General features: G+C 42.9%; 1 protein-coding gene across 1 annotated transcript in view; it reads left to right on the forward strand.

The window, feature by feature from the left end:
* The window catches only part of TASOR2 (transcription activation suppressor family member 2), a 76,131-nt gene that overhangs the window by 9,076 nt on the left and 47,510 nt on the right, over positions 1 to 19,545 (forward strand). The window contains exon 5 of the mRNA XM_053719159.1: positions 12,653 to 13,670. Within this exon, the coding sequence (XP_053575134.1) occupies positions 12,653 to 13,670 (1,018 nt within the window). The remainder of the gene's footprint in view (positions 1 to 12,652; positions 13,671 to 19,545) is intronic.

Below are 19,545 nucleotides of genomic sequence, written 5' to 3' on the forward strand. Positions count from 1 at the left end.
AATGGACAAAAAATTAGAGGGTTACCTTAAGAAAATTTTTATTCAACAAGGTTTTATTCTCCAGCCCCTTGCATGCATTGCCCCAGTCACTGCTGCTGCGGCCTTCTGGTTTGAGTCTCTAGAAGAGGCTCTACAGGTAGAAACCCCGTTGGATGATATCCTTGACAAGCTTAAAGCTCTTAAGCTAGCCAATTCATTTGTTTCTGACGCCGTTGTTCATTTAACCAAGCTAACGGCTAAAAACTCAGGTTTTGCTATTCAGGCGCGTAGGGCGCTATGGCTCAAATCCTGGTCAGCTGACGTTACTTTAAAGTCTAAGCTTCTCAACATTCCCTTCAAGGGGCAGACCCTATTCGGGCCTGGACTGAAGGAGATCATTTCTGATATTACTGGAGGAAAAGGTCACGCCCTTCCTCAGGATAGGTCCAACAAATTAAGGACCAAACAGACTAATTTTCGTTCCTTTCGAAACTTCAAGAGTGGCGCAGCTTCAACTTCCTCTGATACAAAACAAGAGGGAAATTTTGCCCAGTCCAAGCCGGTCTGGAGACCTAACCAGGCTTGGAACAAAGGAAAGCAGGCCAAAAAACCTGCTGCTGCCTCTAAAACAACATAAAGGATCATCTCTCACAATTATCTGCAAAACAGATAAAGAGAGAGGCATTCTTACATTGTGTTCAAGACCTCCTAGTTATGGGAGTGATCCACCCAGTTCCAAAGGAGGAACAGAGGCAAGGCTTCTATTCAAATCTGTTTGTAGTTCCCAAGAAAGAGGGAACTTTCAGACCAATCTTAGATCTCAAGATCCTAAACAAATTTCTCAGGGTCCCATCCTTTAAAGATGGAGACTATTCGAACCATCCTACCTTTGATCCAGGAGGGTCAATATATGACTACCATGGACTTAAAGGATGCTTATCTTCACATTCCGATACACAGAGATCATTATCGGTTTCTCAGGTTCGCCTTCCTAGACAGGCATTACCAGTTTGTGGCTCTTCCCTTTGGGTTAGCTACGGCACAAATAATCTTTACGAAAGTTCTAGGATCACTCCTAGCGGTCCTAAGGCCGCGGGGTATAGCAGTAGCCCCTTACCTAGACGACATTCTGATAGAGGCGTCGAATTTTCAAATCGCCAGGTCCCATACGGACATTTTTCTGGCATTCCTGAGGTCTCATGAGTGGAAGGTGAACGAAGAAAAGAGTTCTCTATCCCCTCTCACAAGAGTTTCCTTCCTAGGAACTCTGATAGATTCTGTAGAAATGAAGATTTACCTGACAGAGGCCAGGTTGTCAAAACTTCTAAATTCCTGCCGTGTTCTTTATTCTACTTCTCGCCCTTCAGTGGCTCAGTGTATGGAAGTAATCGGCTTAATGGTAGCGGCAATGGACATAGTGCCGTTTGCCCGCCTACATCTCAGACCGCTGCAACTTTGCATGCTCAGTCAGTGGAATGGGGATTACACAGATTTGTCCCCTCTACTAAATCTGGATCAAGAGACCAGGGATTCTCTTCTCTGGTGGCTATCTCGGGTCCATCTGTCCAAGGGTATGACCTTCCGCAGGCCAGATTGGACAATAGTAACGACAGATGCCAGCCTTCTGGGCTGGGGTGCAGTCTGGAACTCCCTGAAGGCTCAGGACTCATGGACTCAGGAGGAGGCGCTCCTTCTGATAAACATTCTGGAACTAAGAGCGATATTCAATGCTCTTCAAGCTTGGCCTCAGCTTGCTGCGGCCAGATTCATCAGATTTCAGTCTGACAATATCACGACTGTAGCCTACATCAACCATCAAGGGGGAACAAGGAGTTCCCTAGCAATGTTTGAGGTTTCAAAAATAATTCTATGGGCAGAGGTTCACTCTTGCCATCTATCAGCTATCCATATCCCAGGAGTAGAGAACTGGGAGGCGGATTTTCTAAGTCGACAGACTTTTCATCCGGGGGAGTGGGAACTCCATCCGGAGGTATTTGCACAGTTGATTCAACTTTGGGGCAAACCAGAACTGGATCTCATGGCGTCTCGTCAGAACGCCAAGCTTCCTTGTTGCGGATCCAGGTCCAGGGATCCCAAGGCAGCGCTGATAGATGCTCTAGCAGCGCCTTGGTCCTTCAACCTGGCTTATGTGTTTCCACCGTTTCCTCTGCTCCCTCGTCTGATTGCCAAGATCAAGCAGGAGAGAGCTTCTGTGATTTTGATAGCAGCTGCATGGCCACGCAGGACTTGGTATGCAGATCTGGTGGACATATCATCCCTTCCACCATGGACTCTGCCGCTGAGGCGGGACCTTCTACTTCAGGGTCCGTTCAACCATCCAAATCTAATTTCTCTGCGTCTGACTGCTTGGAGATTGAACGCTTGATTTCTCTTGTTAAGTGTGTTCAGTCCACGGGTCATCCATTACTTATGGGATATATTCTCCTTCCCAACAGGAAGTTGCAAGAGGATCACCCAAGCAGAGCTGCTATATAGCTCCTCCCCTCACATGTCATATCCAGTCATTCTCTTGCAAATCTCAACAAAGAAGGAGGTCGTGAGAGGAGTTGGAGTTTTTTACTTAATTATTCTTCAATTAAAAGTTTGTTATTTTAAATGGCACCGGAGTGTGCTGTTTTTTCTCTCAGGCAGTATTTAGAAGAAGAATCTGCCTGCGTTTTCTATGATCTTAGCAGACGTAACTAAGATCCACTGGCTGTTCTCGCACATTCTGAGGAGTGGGGTAACTTCAGAAAAGGGAATAGCATGCGGTATGTGCAGTAAAATATTTTCTAGGAATGGAATTGACTAAGAAAACACTGCCGATACCCATATGATGTAAGTACAGCCTAAAATGCAGTAGTAGCGACTGGTATCAGGCTGGTAAATGTATGCACAGTAGAGTTATTTTCTAGGGAATAGAATTTGACTGAAAAAGTACTGTTAATACTGAAATAATGTATGAGCCTTAACTGCAGTAGAAGCGACTGGTAGCAGGCTTAGTGATAACTTTACACAACATCTGAAATGTTGTTTTTTAAAACGTTTACTGGCATGTTAATCGTTTTGTGAGGTACTTTGGTGATAAATCTCTTGGGGCATGATTTTTTCCACATGGCTAACGTATTTTCTGCATAGAAACCGTTGTAGCTGGTCTCCCACTGTTGTAATATGAGTGGGAGGGGCTTTTTGTTAGCGCCTTGTTGCGCAGTTAAAATTCAATCATAGTCTTCCTGTTTCTTCCTCCTTGATCCAGGACTTCTCCAGAGAGCTCAGGGGTCTTCAAAATTTATATTTGAGGGAGGTAATCAGTCACAGCAGACCTGTGACAGTGTGTTTGACTGTGATTAAAAACGTTAACTGTTAAATTGATTATCCGTTTTTTGGGTATTAAGGGGTTAATCATCCTTTTGCTAGTGGGTGCAATCCTCTGCTAATTTCATACATTTAATGTAAAGATTTGGTTGCTATAACTGAATTAGTTCATTGTTATTTCAACTGTAATTGTTTTTTTGGTGTTTTTTAAAAGCGCAGCAGCGTTTTTACTTTGCTTGAAAATTTTCTGAAAGTAATTTCCAAGCTTGCTAGCCTCATTGCTAGTCTGTTTAAACATGTCTGATACAGATGAATCTGCTTGTTCATTATGTTTAAAAGCCAATGTGGAGCCCAATAGAAATATGTGTACCAATTGTATTTGATATTACTTTAAATAAAGGTCAGTCTTTACCGGTAAAGAAATTATCACCAGACATCGAGGGGGGAAGTTTATGCCCGCCTAACTCGCCTCACGGTGTCAGTACCTGCCGCCTCCCGCTCAGGAGGTGCGTGATGTTGTGGCGCCAAGTACATCAAGGCCCTTACCATATCACTTAGCAAGATTATGGCTAATGTTATGAAAGTATTATCTAATTTGCCTGAGTTAAGAGGCAAGCGCGATAGCTCTGGGTTAAGGGACAGAGCGCGCTGATGACACGAGAGCCATGTCTGATACTGTGTCACAATTTGCAGAACCGATGAGGGACGGAGAGCTTCATTTCTGTGGGTGACGGATCTGATCCAAATTTTAAATTTAAGCTTGAGAACTTCCGTGTATTGCTAGGGGAGGTGGTTAGCGGCTCTGAATGATTGTGACACGGTCGCAATCCCCAGAGAAGTTATGTAGGCTGGATAAATATTATGCGGTGCTGGTGTGTACTGACGTTTTACCCTATACCCTAAAAGGCTTACAGAGATTATTAGCAAGGAGTGGGATAGACCCGGTGTGCCCTTTTCCCCTCCTCCGATATTTAGAAAAATGTTCCCAATAGACGCTACCACACGAGACTTATGGCAGACGGTCCCTAAGGTGGAGGAGCAGTTTCTACTTTCGCTAAGCGCACCACTATCCCGGTGGAGGATAGTTGTGCTTTCTCAGATCCATGGATAAAAAATTAGAGAGGTTACCTTAGAAAAATGTTTGTTCAACAAGGTTTTATATTACAGCCCCTTGCATGCAATTGCGCCCGTCACTGCTGCGGCGGCTTTCTGGTTTGAGTCTCTAGAAGAGGCTATTCGCACAGCACCATTGGATGAGATCATGAACAAGCTTAAAGCACTTAAGCTAGCTAACTGCATTTGTTTCGGACGCCGTTGCTGCATTAACCAAACTAACGGCTAAGAACTCCGGTTTTGCCATCCAGGCGCGCAGAGCGCTATGGCTTAAATCCTGGTCAGCAGATGTGACTTCTAAATCTAAATTGCTTAATATTCCTTTCAAAGGGCAAACCTTATTCGGGCCCGGCTTGAAAGAAATTATTGCTGACATTACTGGAGGTAAGGGTCACTCCCTTCCTCAGGATAGGGCCAAATCAAAGGCCAACAGTCTAATTTTCGTGCCTTTCATAATTTCAAGGCAGGAGCAGCATCAACTTCCTCCGCTCCAAAACAGGAAGGGACTGTCTGCTCGTTACAGACAGGGTTGGAAAAGCAACCAGTCCTGGAACAAGGGCACAGCAGGCCAGAAAGCCTACTTCTGCCCCTAAGACAGCATGAAGGAAGGGCCCCCTAATCCGGAAACGGATCTAGTGGGGGGCAGACTCTCCTCTCTTCGCCCAGGCTTGGGCAAGAGATGTCCAGGATCCCTGGACGTTGGAGATCATATCTCAGGGATACCTTCTGGACTTCAAAGCTTCTCCTCCACAAGGGAGATTTCATCTGTCAAGGTTATCAACAAACCTAATAAAGAAAGAGGCATTTCTGCACATGTGTACAAGACCCTCTTAGTAATGGGAGTGATCCATCCAGTTCCGCGAACGGACAAGGGCAAGGATTTTACTCAAATCTGTTTGTGGTTCCCAAAAAAGAGGGAACCTTCAGGACCAATCTTGGACCTAAAGATCTTAAACAAGTTCCTAAGGGTTCCATCGTTCAAAATGGAAACTATTCGAACCATCCTACCCATGATCCAAGAGGGTCAGTATATGAACCACAGTGGACTTAAAGGATGCCTACCCTTCACATACCGATTCAACAAAGACCATTATCGGTACCTAAGGTTTGCCTTTCTAGACAGGCATTACCAGTTTGTAGCTCTTCCCTTCGGGTTAGCTACGGCCCCGAGAATTTTTACAAAGGTTCTGGGCTCACTTCTGGCGGTACTAAGACCGCGAGGCATAGCGGTGGCTCCGTACCTAGACGACATTCTGATACAAGCGTCGAGTTTTCAAAATGCAAAGTCTCATACAGAGATAGTTCTTGCATTTCTGAAGTCGCATGGGTGGAAAGTGAACGTGGAAAAGAGTTCTCTGTTACCACTCACAAGGGTTCCTTTTCTAGGGACTCTGATAGATTCTGTAGTGATGAAGATTTACCTGACGGAGTCCAGGTTATCAAAGATTCTAAATGCTTGCCGTGTCCTTTCATTCCAATTCCAAGGCCATCAGTAGCTCAGTGCATGGAAGTAATCGGCTTAATGGTCGCGGCAATGACATAGTGCCATTTGCGCGCCTGCATCTCAGACCGCTGCAATTATGCATGCTAAGTCAGTGGAATGGGGATTATTCAGATCTGTCCCCTCTACTGAATCTGGACCAGGAGGCCAGAGATTCTCTTCTCTGGTGGTTGGTCGCTGGGGTTCATCTGTCCAAAGGAATGACTTCTTCGCAGGCCAGATTGGACGATTGTAACAGCAGATGCCAGCCTACTAGGCTGGGGCGCAGTCTGGAACTCTCTGAAGGCTCAGGGATCGTGGACTCAGGAGGAGAAACTCCTCCCAATAAATATTCTGGAATTAAGAGCAATATTCAATGCTCTTCTAGCTTGGCCTCAGTTGGCAACACTGAGGTTCATCAGATTTCAGTCGGACAACATCACGACTGTGGCTTACATGAACCATCAAGGGGGAACCAGGAGTTCCCTAGCGATGTTAGAAGTCTCCAAGATAATTCGCTGGGCAGAGTCTCACTCTTGCCACCTGTCAGCGATCCACATCCCAGGAGTGGAGAACTGGGAGGCGGACTTTCTAAGTCGCCAGACTTTTCATCCGGGGGAGTGGGAACTTCATCCGGAGGTCTTTGCTCAACTGATTCATCGTTGGGGCAAACCAGAACTGGATCTCATGGCGTCTCGCCAGAACGCCACAGCTTCCTTGTTAGCGGATCCAGATCCAGGGACCCGGAAGCGGTGCTGATAGATGCTCTAGCAGCCCCTTGGGGTTTCAAGATGGCTTATGTGTTTCCTCCGTTTCCGTTGCTGCCTCGATTGATTGCCAGGATTAAACAGGAGAGAGCATCAGTGATTTTGATAGCGCCTGCGTGGGCACGCAGGACCTGGTATGCAGACCTAGTGGACATGTCGTCCTGTCCACCATGGTCTCTACCTCTGAGGCAGGACCTTCTAATTCAGGGTCCTTTCAACCATCCAAGCCTCATTTCTCTGAGGCTGACTGCATGGAGATTGAACGCCTGATTCTATCAAAGCGTGGTTTCTCGGAGTCGGTTATTGATGCATTAATACAGGCTCGGAAACCAGTTACCAGAAAAATTTACCATAAGATATGGCGTAAATATTTATATTGGTGTGAATCCAAGAGTTACTCATGGAGTAAGGTCAGGATTCTAGGATATTGTCTTTCTACAAGAGGGTTTAGAAAAGGGTTTATCTGCTAGTTTGTTAAAGGGACAGATTTCTGCTCTGTCTATTCTTTTACACAAACGCCTGGCAGAAGTTCCAGACGTTCAGGCTTTTTGTCAGGCTTTAGCTAGGATTAAGCCTGTGTTTAAGACTGTTGCTCCGCCGTGGAGCTTAAACTTAGTTCTTAAAGTTCTTCAAGGTGTTCCGTTTGAACCCCTTCATTCCATTGATATTAAGCTGTTATCTTGGAAAGTTCTGTTTTTGATGGCTATTTCCTCGGCTCGAAGAGTCTCTGAGTTATCTGCCTGACATTGTGATTCTCCTTATCTGATTTTTCATTCAGACAAGGTAGTTCTGCGTACTAAACCTGGGTTTTTACTAAGGTAGTTTCTAACAGGAATATCAATCAAGAGATTGTTGTTCCATCATTATGTCCTAATCCTTCTTCAAAGAAGGAACGTCTTTTGCATAATTTGGATGTAGTCCGTGCCCTGAAGTTCTACTTACAGGCAACTAAAGATTTTCCGCAAACTTCTTCTCTGTTTGTCGTTTATTCTGGACAGAGGAGAGGTCAAAAGGCTTCGGCCACCTCTCTCTCTTTTTGGCTTCGTAGCATAATTCGTTTAGCCTATGAGACTGCTGGACAGCAGCCCCCTGAAAGAATTACAGCTCATTCCACTAGAGCTGTGGCTTCCACCTAGGCCTTTAAGAATTAGGCCTCTGTTGAACAGATTTGCAAGGCTGCAACTTGGTCTTCACTTCATACCTTTTCAAAATTTTACAAATTTGACACTTTTGCTTCTTCGGAGGCTGTTTTTGGGAGAAAGGTTCTACAGGCAGTGGTTCCTTCTGTTTAATGTTCCTGCCTTGTCCCTCCCATCATCCGTGTACTTTAGCTTTGGTATTGGTATCCCATAAGTAATGGATGACCCGTGGACTGAACACACTTAACAAGAGAAAACATAATTTATGCTTACCTGATAAATTTATTTCTCTTGTAGTGTGTTCAGTCCACGGCCCGCCCTGTCTTTTTGAGGCAGTTCTAAATTTAAATTAAAACTCCAGTCACCACTGCACCCTATAGTTTCTCCTTTCTCGTCTTGTTTCGGTCGAATGACTGGATATGACATGTGAGGGGAGGAGCTATATAGCAGCTCTGCTTGGGTGATCCTCTTGCAACTTCCTGTTGGGAAGGAGAATATATCCCATAAGTAATGGATGACCCGTGGACTGAACACACTACAAGAGAAATAAATTTATCAGGTAAGCATAAATTATGTTTTTATCAAAGCGTGGTTTCTCTGAGTCCGGTCATTGACACCTTAATCCAGATGTTTAGGCGTTTTGTCAGGCTTTAGTTAGAATCAAGCCTGTGTTTAAACCTGTTGCTCGCCATGGTGTTTAAATTAGTTCTTGAGGTTCTGCAAGGGGTTCCGTTTGAACCTTGCATTCCATAGATATTAAACTTTTGTCTTGGAAAGTTCTGTTTTTAGTAGCTATCTCCTCGGCTCGAAGAGTTTCGGAGTTATCTGCTTTACAATGTGATTCCCCTTATCTCATTTTCCATTCAGATAAGGTAGTGTTACGTACCAAACCTGGTTTTCTTCCGAAGGTGATATCTAATAAAAATGTCAATCAGGAGATTGTTGTTCCTTCACTATGTCCTAATCCTTCTTCAAAGAAGGAACGTCTATTACACAATCTTGATGTGGTTCGTGCTTTAAAAATGTTATTTACAAGCTACGAAGGATTTTCGTCAAACATCTGCTTTGTTTGTGGTCTACTCTGGACAGAGGAGAGGCCAAAAGGCTTCGGCAACTTCTTTCTTTTTGGTTAAGAAGTATAATACGCTTAGCTTATAAGACTGCTGGCTAGCAGCCTCCTGAAAGAATTACAGCTCATTCCACTAGAGCGGTAGCTTCCACATGGGCTTTTAAGAATGAGGCTTCTGTTGAACAGATTTGTAAGGCGACGACTTGGTCTTCGCTTCATACTTTTTCTAAATTCTACAAATTTGATACTTTTTGCTTCTTTGGAGGCTATTTTTGGGAGAAAGGGCTTACAGGCAGTGGTGCCTTTCGTTTAAGCGCCTGCCTTGTCCCTCCCTTCATCTGTGTCATATAGCTTTGGTATTGGTATCCCACAAGTAATGGATGAATCCGTGGACTGGATACACCTTACAAGAGAAAACAAAATTTATGCTTACCTGATAAATTTATTTCTCTTGTGGTGTATCCAGTCCACGGCCCGCCCTGTCATTTTAAGGCAGGTGTTTTTTATTTTTAAACTACAGTCACCACTGCACCCTATAGTTTCTCCTTTCTCTTGCTTGTCTTCGGTCGAATTATTGGAGGTGGCAGTTAGGGGAGGAGCTATATAGACAGCTCTGCTGTGGGTGATCCTCTTGCAGCTTCCTGTTGGGAAGGAGAATATCCCACAAGTAATGGATGAATCCGTGAACTGGATACACCACAAGAGAAATAAATTTATCAGGTAAGCATAAATTTTGTTTTTATGTCATATAATTTTTTGCTTCACTTTAGAAGGCAAAGAAATGCACTATGGTTCCTAATTTTACATATGGCCTTGTCCTTGGCTTATTCTTCAGTTAAAGTATTAGCTACCATTTATGAAACTGTGCAGTTCAAAACGAAGGTTCCGAGATAGGGTTGCCACCCAGCCGGTATTTTACCGGCACAGCCAGTAATTGGCGATTAGGTGCCGGCATTAGTTAAATACCGGAAATGCAAAAGCCGGGTTTTTTTTTTTGGCAACTTTTTATTTGCAACGTCACTGCAAAACCTTGAACAAACCAGGAAGGACTTTGCTGCAAATGGCACTTCTGGTGATGTCAAAGCTCCATAATGATGCTAGTTAATGTGGGCTACATTAATCTAAGACAGATGAGGGGTCGGAGAGTGGATAGTAAATATATGACATAATGTTCCCAAACTGGTTACTGAATTAACCCAGTAACTGCCAGATGAGCTATGCCATTATTTATTACAGGTCACCAGTCCACAAATGCAAAAGTAATGTGTTAAATGTAACCTCTGGCTGCAAAGTTATAAAAAGTGTTTAATATTCACACTCATTCTCTGTTGTGTTCATGAGACACCCTCTGCCATAGCCCAATGCTGAGCAGCTCCTGCCCAGACAGAGACTCTGTAGAGATAAGAGGGGAATCCCCTGGGATTACACAGTCTTTGCATTGGACGGTTCACACAGACACCAGTTAGGGGAATAGACAGGAGACTGTTCCTAACAGAGCATGGGGGAGCACCCCCTCACAAGGGCTGTCTACACCTGTCCTGCTCTTACCCTCCTGGCTCTGACATTCCGTGACATGGTACTGTTCTGCTGTCGTGACAGAGAACACCCGAGCTCAGGTAATTTGCATAAGGAGCTGCTTGCAATGTTTTGGGTGCCAGGGGGGTGGGGGAGGGGGTCTTCAGCTTTACTTTATTAATCTGCTTGTATGTGGGTATTATATGTCCCTCCATCACTAACTGTGAATATACATATGTTAGTTGCTGTGTATTGTCACTGATAAATAAAATATAATGATATATATTTAGAACTAACAAATTAAGTTGATTTTAGGTTTATGGTTCCTATTAGTATTTTAATTATTATTTATTTCCCCTAATCTCTTGCACTGGAATATTGTATTTTGGATCATTAAACAGTTAATAGCTAAAACTTTGACTTTGGACTTCCAGAATTTCTTAAAACTCCTCTTATAAGATCATCTAATATGTATTTGTGGTGACATTTCTGCAGAATGTATATCATGGAAAAAAAAAATGTGGGTTTCATGTCCCTTTAATAAAATTAAGGAGGCTACCACTACTTGTGTTCTTTAGATAAGTCCTGCTCATATGTGGTAAATGTGAGTGCCATTTATCTTTCTTAAAGGAACATAAACTCCATTTTTGTTATTTTATGATTCACATGCAATTTTAAACACACATTTTTATTTACTTCTATTATCTAATTTTCTTTGTTCTCTTGTTCTCTTTTGTAGAAAAGCATACTTAGGTAGACTCACGAGCATCAATGCTCTACTGGTAGCTAGTTTCTGATTTGTGGCTGCACATAAAATGCCTCTTGTCATTGACTCACCTTACATGTTCAGTTATCTTGCAGTAATGCATTGCTGCTCCTTCAACAAAGGATGCCAAAAGAATTAAGATCATTTGATAATAGAAGTAAATTGGAAAGGTGTTTGAAATGATATGCTCTATCTGAATCATGAAATAAAATGTTGGAGTTTCAGATCCATTTAAGATTCCGAAGTCAAGCAATGGTGTTAGTTGTTTCGGGTACTTTGTAGGAAATTGAAAACAAAACAAAACGTTATGAAGGTGAATGGCCCAGGTCTACTAAGATGTTGTAGATTTTGTCAAGTGATTGCTTTCTGTTATCTAAAGGCCTTCCAGGAGCAGTGCAGGACTGTAGTAGGGATATTGGTGTAAGGCAGGCTGCTCTTTCTCACACAAGATTTAAAAGATAAACCAGAAGCTGTGTCTTGATAAGGGTGTGTTCTATATAACCCCTTGTGTCTGTACATGCTAATGTATAGGTACTGAATACAGTTATAAAGTTTCTAACATTTGACTGACTGAGCATAATGGGAACTAAGGTTCACAACAGGTGGGAAATTTTGCAACATTGAGTAAATCTGCCTCTTTTGGCTCCGCCCTCCCCTATGGCTGATATTTTTTTTTTAGGTAAATGTGGCAACCCTAGAGCCAGGGAACCTGTTTGCTCACATTTGGGGCTAGTAGGGGCAGCATGTAATGCCTGCATTTATCATTGACCTAGCAAGTGCTTGTGCAGCCTTTCACCCTGACACAGGAGCAGAGTTTGTCAATCATCCTGAACTAATCAGTCTGGTATAATTGTGGTGATGGATGGTTTAAAGGACCATTACATTCTGCATTTTAATAATTTATAAAATGTTTCATTATTGCAAGTGAAACATTATTGGAATATACATTCATAATTTATTTTGCTTCCTTTTGCTGTAAAATACCTCTGATAATTGTACTTGTCCTACTTTTCTCCCATGGAGGCTTGGGTTAATACATTTAGCTAATTTATCTGTGAGGTCTTGTTTATCAGCTTTGCATCAACAATCATGAAAGGAAACATATTCTTTTGAATAGCAGTGAGCATACTAGGTAGTTTAGGTGTTAATTTCATTGTGTATATAGAAATATGTATTTATATTTAGCTGTAAGATAAAGATTAAAAAGCAACATTTGTCTGTTTAAATACCTAACTAATATAATTTAATATATTTCTACATACTATTCTCAGGTTAATATTTGTTTTAAATTTGTCATTATTTTGAGGCTTTAGCTATTACTTAGCAATATGCTAGAATCCTCTCCTTGATATTTTTGTATGTAGTTTTTTTTGTCTCCTTACCTTTTGCCTAATATATCATGTGCATATCCAAATATAATGTGGACATTTCCTTAAACAGCATAACATATATCCATTACTTGCTTGTTTTTTATTTTAATTATATTTTAAACACATTAATGTTTTCCAGATGAATTGCCTGGGGATAAAACAGTGTCTGAAACTAGGAACCAGGTTGATGGTTTTACAATAATTGCAAAGAAAATAAGAAAACCCAGAAAACCTACTGATACTATAAAAAAACCGAGACAAGTAAAGTCATCATCTAAGCCCGATGAGAAACCACCTGGGATCCAGGATGCCCATGTTTTGGAGAAAAGGATACACGCCTATGAATCACTTGCCCTAAATATGCTTGCCGACCTTGCACTGAATGCTTACAACTCTTCCAACATCCCTTATACACAGACAGTGAGTGTTGTGTCAGAGGATGCAGGTTTGGGAGAGAGGGTTTCTCCAGATGAGAAACCTGTAAGTTATTCTGAATATCCTATAGTAAGCAATACAGAATCCTTTTGTAACCCTCCTGTGCACATCGATGCTCCATCTTCTACACAGACACAAGAGAGTGCTCAAGCAGTTGATCCATATGAATTCAATAGTGACTCTTGCAATGAAGAGGACAGTCCTGCTGTGATTAAAGAAAGTCGCAAAAAGCCCAAATCACAAAAAAGCCCAGGTTCTCATTCCAAGGCAAAATCACATCAAACAAACAAAATCTGCTTAGAACATTCTTACTCCCAACTCCCACAAGGCGGGCAAACTATTGGACCAATTTCAAGTACACCGGAGCCTATAGATGAGCCAGTCTCTGAGCCAGATGATCTGCCTCATCCAGAAGAGGTAGCTATTGAGCCACCACCACCACCTCCAGAAACACAACCATTACAGCCACCACAACCACCACAGCCACCACAACCACCACAGCCACCACAAAATAACGTAGTTGTGCCACCAGCTGATATTATATTTCTGACCTCCACTAATCAGGTGATATACCCAGTCGTCAAAAACCAGACTCGGTCAGTGCTTAAGCTAGGAGATAAATACCTAATAAAAATTGCCTGTGAAGGAAAATATGATTTTGATCTAGACAGCAAATTTACCAGTGATGATTTGGAGAAAACTGTTAACCGTGCCTTACATGGGTAAGTGGCATAAACTGCCTATGCATTGCATGTTGGAAAGCATTTTCATCTTATTTATAGTTCTTTTTATAAACCATTTTAAATCTTAAATTTGTCTTTTTTTTAACAATTGGATGGTATGTGAGTGTTTTTATTCAATACTTGTGAAAGATTCTCTTTACTTCTATTTACTTCTTCAAAATTACAGAGATCAGAAAAATCTATTAGTAAATAAGGGTCATATTTTTTAAAATTGTTGAAGCAACTTTTCTGCCAGTTATCATAAATAATGCTCCAGATACAAACCCTGATTTTTATTAAAGGGAACAAGAAATCCATTTTTTTTTCTTTAAAGGGACACTGAACCCAATTTTTTTTCTTTTGTGATTTAGATAGAGCATGCAATTTCTCCAACATAGGTGTGTCCGGTCCACGGCGTCATCCTTACTTGTGGGATATTCTCTTCCCCAACAGGAAATGGCAAAGAGCCCAGCAAAGCTGGTCACATGATCCCTCCTAGGCTCCGCCTACCCCAGTCATTCTCTTTGCCGTTGTACAGGCAACATCTCCACGGAGATGGCTTAGAGTTTTTTAGTGTTTAACTGTAGTTTTTATTATTCAATCAAGAGTTTGTTATTTTAAAATAGTGCTGGTATGTACTATTTACTCAGAAACAGAAAAGAGATGAAGATTTCTGTTTGTATGAGGAAAATGATTTTAGCACCGTAACTAAAATCCATGGCTGTTCCACACAGGACTGTTGAGAGCAATTAACTTCAGTTGGGGGAACAGTGTGCAGTCTCTTACTGCTTGAGGTATGACACATTCTAACAAGACGATGTAATGCTGGAAGCTGTCATTTTCCCTATGGGATCCGGTAAGCCATGTTTATTAAGATAGTAAATAAGGGCTTCACAAGGGCTTATTAAGACTGTAGACTTTTTCTGGGCTAAATCGATTCATTATTAACACATATTTAGCCTTGAGGAATCATTTATTCTGGGTATTTTGATATGATTATATCGGCAGGCACTGTTTTTGACACCTTATTCTTTAGGGGCTTTCCCTAATCATAGTCAGAGCCTCATTTTCGCGCCGGTATGGCGCACTTGTTTTTGAGGACAGCATGGCATGCAGCTGCATGTGTGTGGAGCTCTGTTACATAGAAAAGTCTTTCTGAAGGCATCATTTGGTATCGTATTCCCCTTTGGGCTTGGTTGGGTCTCAGCAAAGCAGATTCCAGGGACTGTAAAGGGGTTAAATATAAAAACGGCTCCGGTTCCGTTATTTTAAGGGTTAAAGCTTCCAAATTTGGTGTGCAATACTTTTAAGGCTTTGAGACACTGTGGTGAAATTTTGGTGAATTTTGAACAATTCCTTCATACTTTTTCGCAATTGCAGTAATAAAGTGTGTTCAGTTTAAAATTTAAAGTGACAGTAACGGTTTTATTTTAAAACGTTTTTTGTGCTTTGTTATCAAGTTTATGCCTGTTTAACATGTCTGAACTACCAGATAGATTGTGTTCTGACTGTGGGGAAACCAAGGTTCCTTCTCATTTAACTATATGTATTTTATGTCATATAAAAATTTAGTAAAAATGATGCCCAAGATGATTCCTCAAGTGAGGGGAGTAAGCATGGTACTGCATCATCCCCTCCTTCGTCTACACCAGTCTTGCCCATACAGGAGGCCCCCTAGTACATCTAGTGCGCCAATACTCCTTACTATGCAACATTTAACGGCTGTAATGGATAATTCTATCAAAAACATTTTAGCCAATATGCCCACTTATCAGCGAAAGCGCGACTGCTCTGTTTTAGAAAATTCTGTAGAGCATGAGAACGCTGATGATATGGTTCCTGAAGGGCCCCTACACCAGTCTGAGGGGGCCAGGGAGGTTTTGTCTGAGGGAGAAATTTCAGATTCAGGAAACATTTCTCAACAAGCTGAACCTGATGTGATTACTTTTAAATTTAAGTTGGAACATCTCCGCGCTCTGCTTAAGGAGGTGTTATCCAATTTGGATGATTGTGATTATCTGGTCATTCCAGAACCACTATGTAAAATGGAAAAGTTCTTAGAGGCCCCGGGGCCCCCCGAAGCTTTTCCTATATCCAAGCGGGTGGCGTACATTGTTAGTAAAGAATGGGACAGGCCCGGTATACCTTTAGTACCTCCCCCCATATTTATAAAATTGTTTTCCTATAGTCGACCCCAGAAAGGACTGATGGCAGACAGTCCCCAAGGTCGAGGGGGCGGTTTCTACTCTACACAAGCGCGCCACTATACCCATAGAAGATAGTTGTGCTTTCCAAGATCCTATGGATAAAAAATTAGAAGGTCTGCTAAAGATGTTTGTTCAGCAAGGTTCCCTTCTACAACCAATTGCATGCATTGTCCCTGTCACTGCAGCCGCGTGTTTCTAGTTTGATGAGCTAGGAAAGGCGATTATTAGTAATTCTTCTTCTTATGAGGAGATTATGGACAGAATTCGTGCTCTTAAATTGGCTAATTCTTTCACCCTAGACGCCACCTTGCAATTGGCTAGGTTAGCGGCGAAAAAATTCTGGGTTTGCTATTGTGGCGCAGAGCGCTTTGGTTAAAATCTTGGGCAGTGGATGCGTCTTCCAAGAACAAATTGCTTGACATTCCTTTCAAGGGGAAAAACACTCTTTGGCCCTGACTTGAAAGAGATTATCTCTGATATCACTGGGGGCAAGGGCCACGCCCTTCCTCAGGATAGGTCTTTTCAAGACCAAAAAATAAACCTAAGTTTCGTCCCTTTCGCAGAAACGGATCAGCCCCAAGGGCTACGTCCTCTAAGCAGCTGGAGACTTATGCAAGGCTGGAACAAAGGAAAGCAGGCCAGGAAACCTGCCACTGCTACCAAGACAGCATGAAATGCGGGCCCCCGATCCGGGACCGGATCTGGTGGGGGGCAGACTCTCTCTCTTCGCTCAGGCTGGGGCAAGAGATGTTCTGGATCCTTGGGCGCTAGAAATAGTCTCCCAAGGTTATTCTCTGGAGTTCAAGGGGCTTCCTCCAAGGGGGAGGTTCCACAGGTCTCAGTTGTCTTCAGACCACATAAGAAGACAGGCATTCTTACATTGGGTAGAAGACCTGCTAAAAATGGGAGTGATTCATCCTGTTCCATTAGGAGAACAAGGGATGGGGTTCTACTCCAATCTGTTCATAGTTCCCAAAAAAGAGGGAACGTTCTGACCAATCTTAGATCTCAAGATCTTGAACAAGTTTCTCAAGGTTCCATCGTTCAAGATGGAAAACCATTCGAACACTTTTTCCTTCCATCCAGGAAGGTCAATTCATGACCAAGGTGGATTTCAAGGATGCGTATCTACATATTCCTATCCACAAGGAACATCATCGGTTCCTAAGGTTTGCATTCCTGGACAAGCATTTCCAGTTTGTGGCGTTTTCTTTCGGATTAGCCACTGCTCCTAGGATTTTCTCATAGGTACTAGGGTCCCTTCTGGCGGTGCTAAGACCAAGGGGCATTGCTGTAGTACCTTACTTGGACGACATTCTGATTCGAGCGTCGTCCCTTCCTCAAGTAAAGGCTCACACGGACATTGTCCTGGCCTTTCTCAGATCTCACGGATGGAAAGTGAACGTGGAAAAGAGTTCTCTATCTCCGTCAACGAGGGTTCCCTTCTTGGGAACTATAATAGACTCCTTAGAAATGAGGATTTTTCTGACAGAAGCCAGAAAAACAAAACTTCTAGACTCTTGTCGGATACTTCATTCCGTTCCTCTTCCTTCCATAGCGCAGTGCATGGAAGTGATAGGTTTGATGGTAGCGGCAATGGACATAGTTCCTTTTGTGCGCATTCATCTAAGACCATTACAACTGTTCATGCTCAGTCAGTGGAATGGGGACTATTCAGACTTGTCTCCGAAGATACAAGTAAATCAGAGGACCAGAGACTCATTCCGTTGGTGGCTGTCCCTGGACAACCTGTCACAAGGGATGACCTTCCGCAGACCAGAGTGGGTCATTGTCACGACCGACGCCAGTCTGATGGGCTGGGGCGCGGTCTGGGGATCCCTGAAAGCTCAGGGTCTTTGGTCTCGGGTAGAATCTCTTCTACCGATAAATATTCTGGAACTGAGAGCGATATTCAATGCTCTCAAAGCTTGGCCTCAGCTAGCGAGGGCCAAGTTCATACATCAACCATCAGGGGGGAACAAGGAGTTCCCTAGCGATGGAAGAAGTGACCAAAATCATTCTATGGGCGGAGTCTCACTCCTGCCACCTGTCTGCTATCCACATCCCAGGAGTGGAAAATTGGGAAGTGGATTTTCTGAGTCGTCAGACATTGCATCCGGGGGAGTGGGAACTCCATCCGGAAATCTTTGCCCAAGTCACTCAACCGTGGGGCATTCCAGACATGGATCTGATGGCCTCTCGTCAGAACTTCAGAGTTCCTTACTACGGGTACAGATCCAGGGATCCCAAGGCGGCTCTAGTGGATGCACTAGTAGCACCTTGGACCTTCAAACTAGCTTATGTGTTCCCGCCGTTTCCTCTCATCCCCAGGCTGGTAGCCAGGATCAATCAGGAGAGGGCGTCGGTGATTTTGATAGCTCCTGCGTGGCCACGCAGGACTTGGTATGCAGATCTGGTGAATATGTCATCGGCTCCACCATGGAAGCTACCTTTGAGACGAGACCTTCTTGTTCTAGGTCCGTTCGACCCACTCCAGCTGACTGCTTGGAGATTGAACGCTTGATCTTATCAAAGCGAGGGTTCTCAGATTCTGTTATTAATACTCTTGTTCAGGCCTGAAAGCCTGTAACCAGAAAAATTACCACATAATTTGGTATATCTGTTGGTGTGAATCTGCAGGATTCCCTTGGGACAAGGTTAAGATTCCTAAGAGTCTATCCTTCCTTCGAGAAGGATTGGAAAAAGGATTATCTGCAAGTTCCTTGATGGGACAGATTTCTGCCTTGTCTGTGTTACTTCACAAAAAGCTGGCAGCTGTGCCAGATGTTCTAGCCTTTGTTCAGGCTCTGGTTAGAATCAAGCCTGTTTACAAAATTTTGACTCCTCCTTGGAGTCTCAACCTAGTTCTTTCAGTTCTTCAGGGGGTTCCGTTTGAACCCTTACATTCCGTTGATATTAAGTTATTATCTTGGAAAGTTTTGTTTTTGGTTGCAATTTCTTCTGCTAGAAGAGTTTCAGAATTATCTGCTCTGCAGTGTTCTTCTCCTTATCTGGTGTTCCATGCAGATAAGGTGGTTTTGCGTACTAAACCTGGTTTTCTTCCAAAAGTTGTTTCTAACAAAAACATTAACCAGGAGATAGTTGTGCCTTCTTTGTGTCCTAATCCAGTTTCAAAGAAGGAACGTTTGTTGCACAACTTGGATGTAGTTTGTGCTCTCAAATTTTACTTAGCAGCTACTAAGGATTTCAGACAAACTTTGTCTTTGTTTGTTGTTTATTCTGGTAAACGGAGAGGTCAAAAAGCAACTTCTACCTCTCTCTCCTTCTGGATTAAAAGCATTATCCGATTGGCTTATGAGACTGCCGGACGGCAGCCTCCTGAAAGAATCACAGCTCACTCCACTAGGGCTGTGGCTTCCACATGGGCCTTCAAGAACGAGGCTTCTGTTGATCAGATATGTAAGGCAGCGACTTGGTCTTCACTGCACACTTTTTCTAAATTTTACAAATTTGATACTTTTGCTTCTTCTGAGGCTATTTTTGGGAGAAAGGTTTTGCAAGCCGTGGTGCCTTCCATTTAGGTGACCTGATTTGCTCCCTCCTTTCATCCGTGTCCTAAAGCTTTGGTATTGGTTCCCACAAGTAAGGATGACGCCGTGGACCGGACACACCTATGTTGGAGAAAACAGAATTTATGTTTACCTGAT

This window comes from Bombina bombina, chromosome 6, assembly GCF_027579735.1.
Source record: "Bombina bombina isolate aBomBom1 chromosome 6, aBomBom1.pri, whole genome shotgun sequence".
Classification (NCBI taxonomy): domain Eukaryota; kingdom Metazoa; phylum Chordata; class Amphibia; order Anura; family Bombinatoridae; genus Bombina; species Bombina bombina.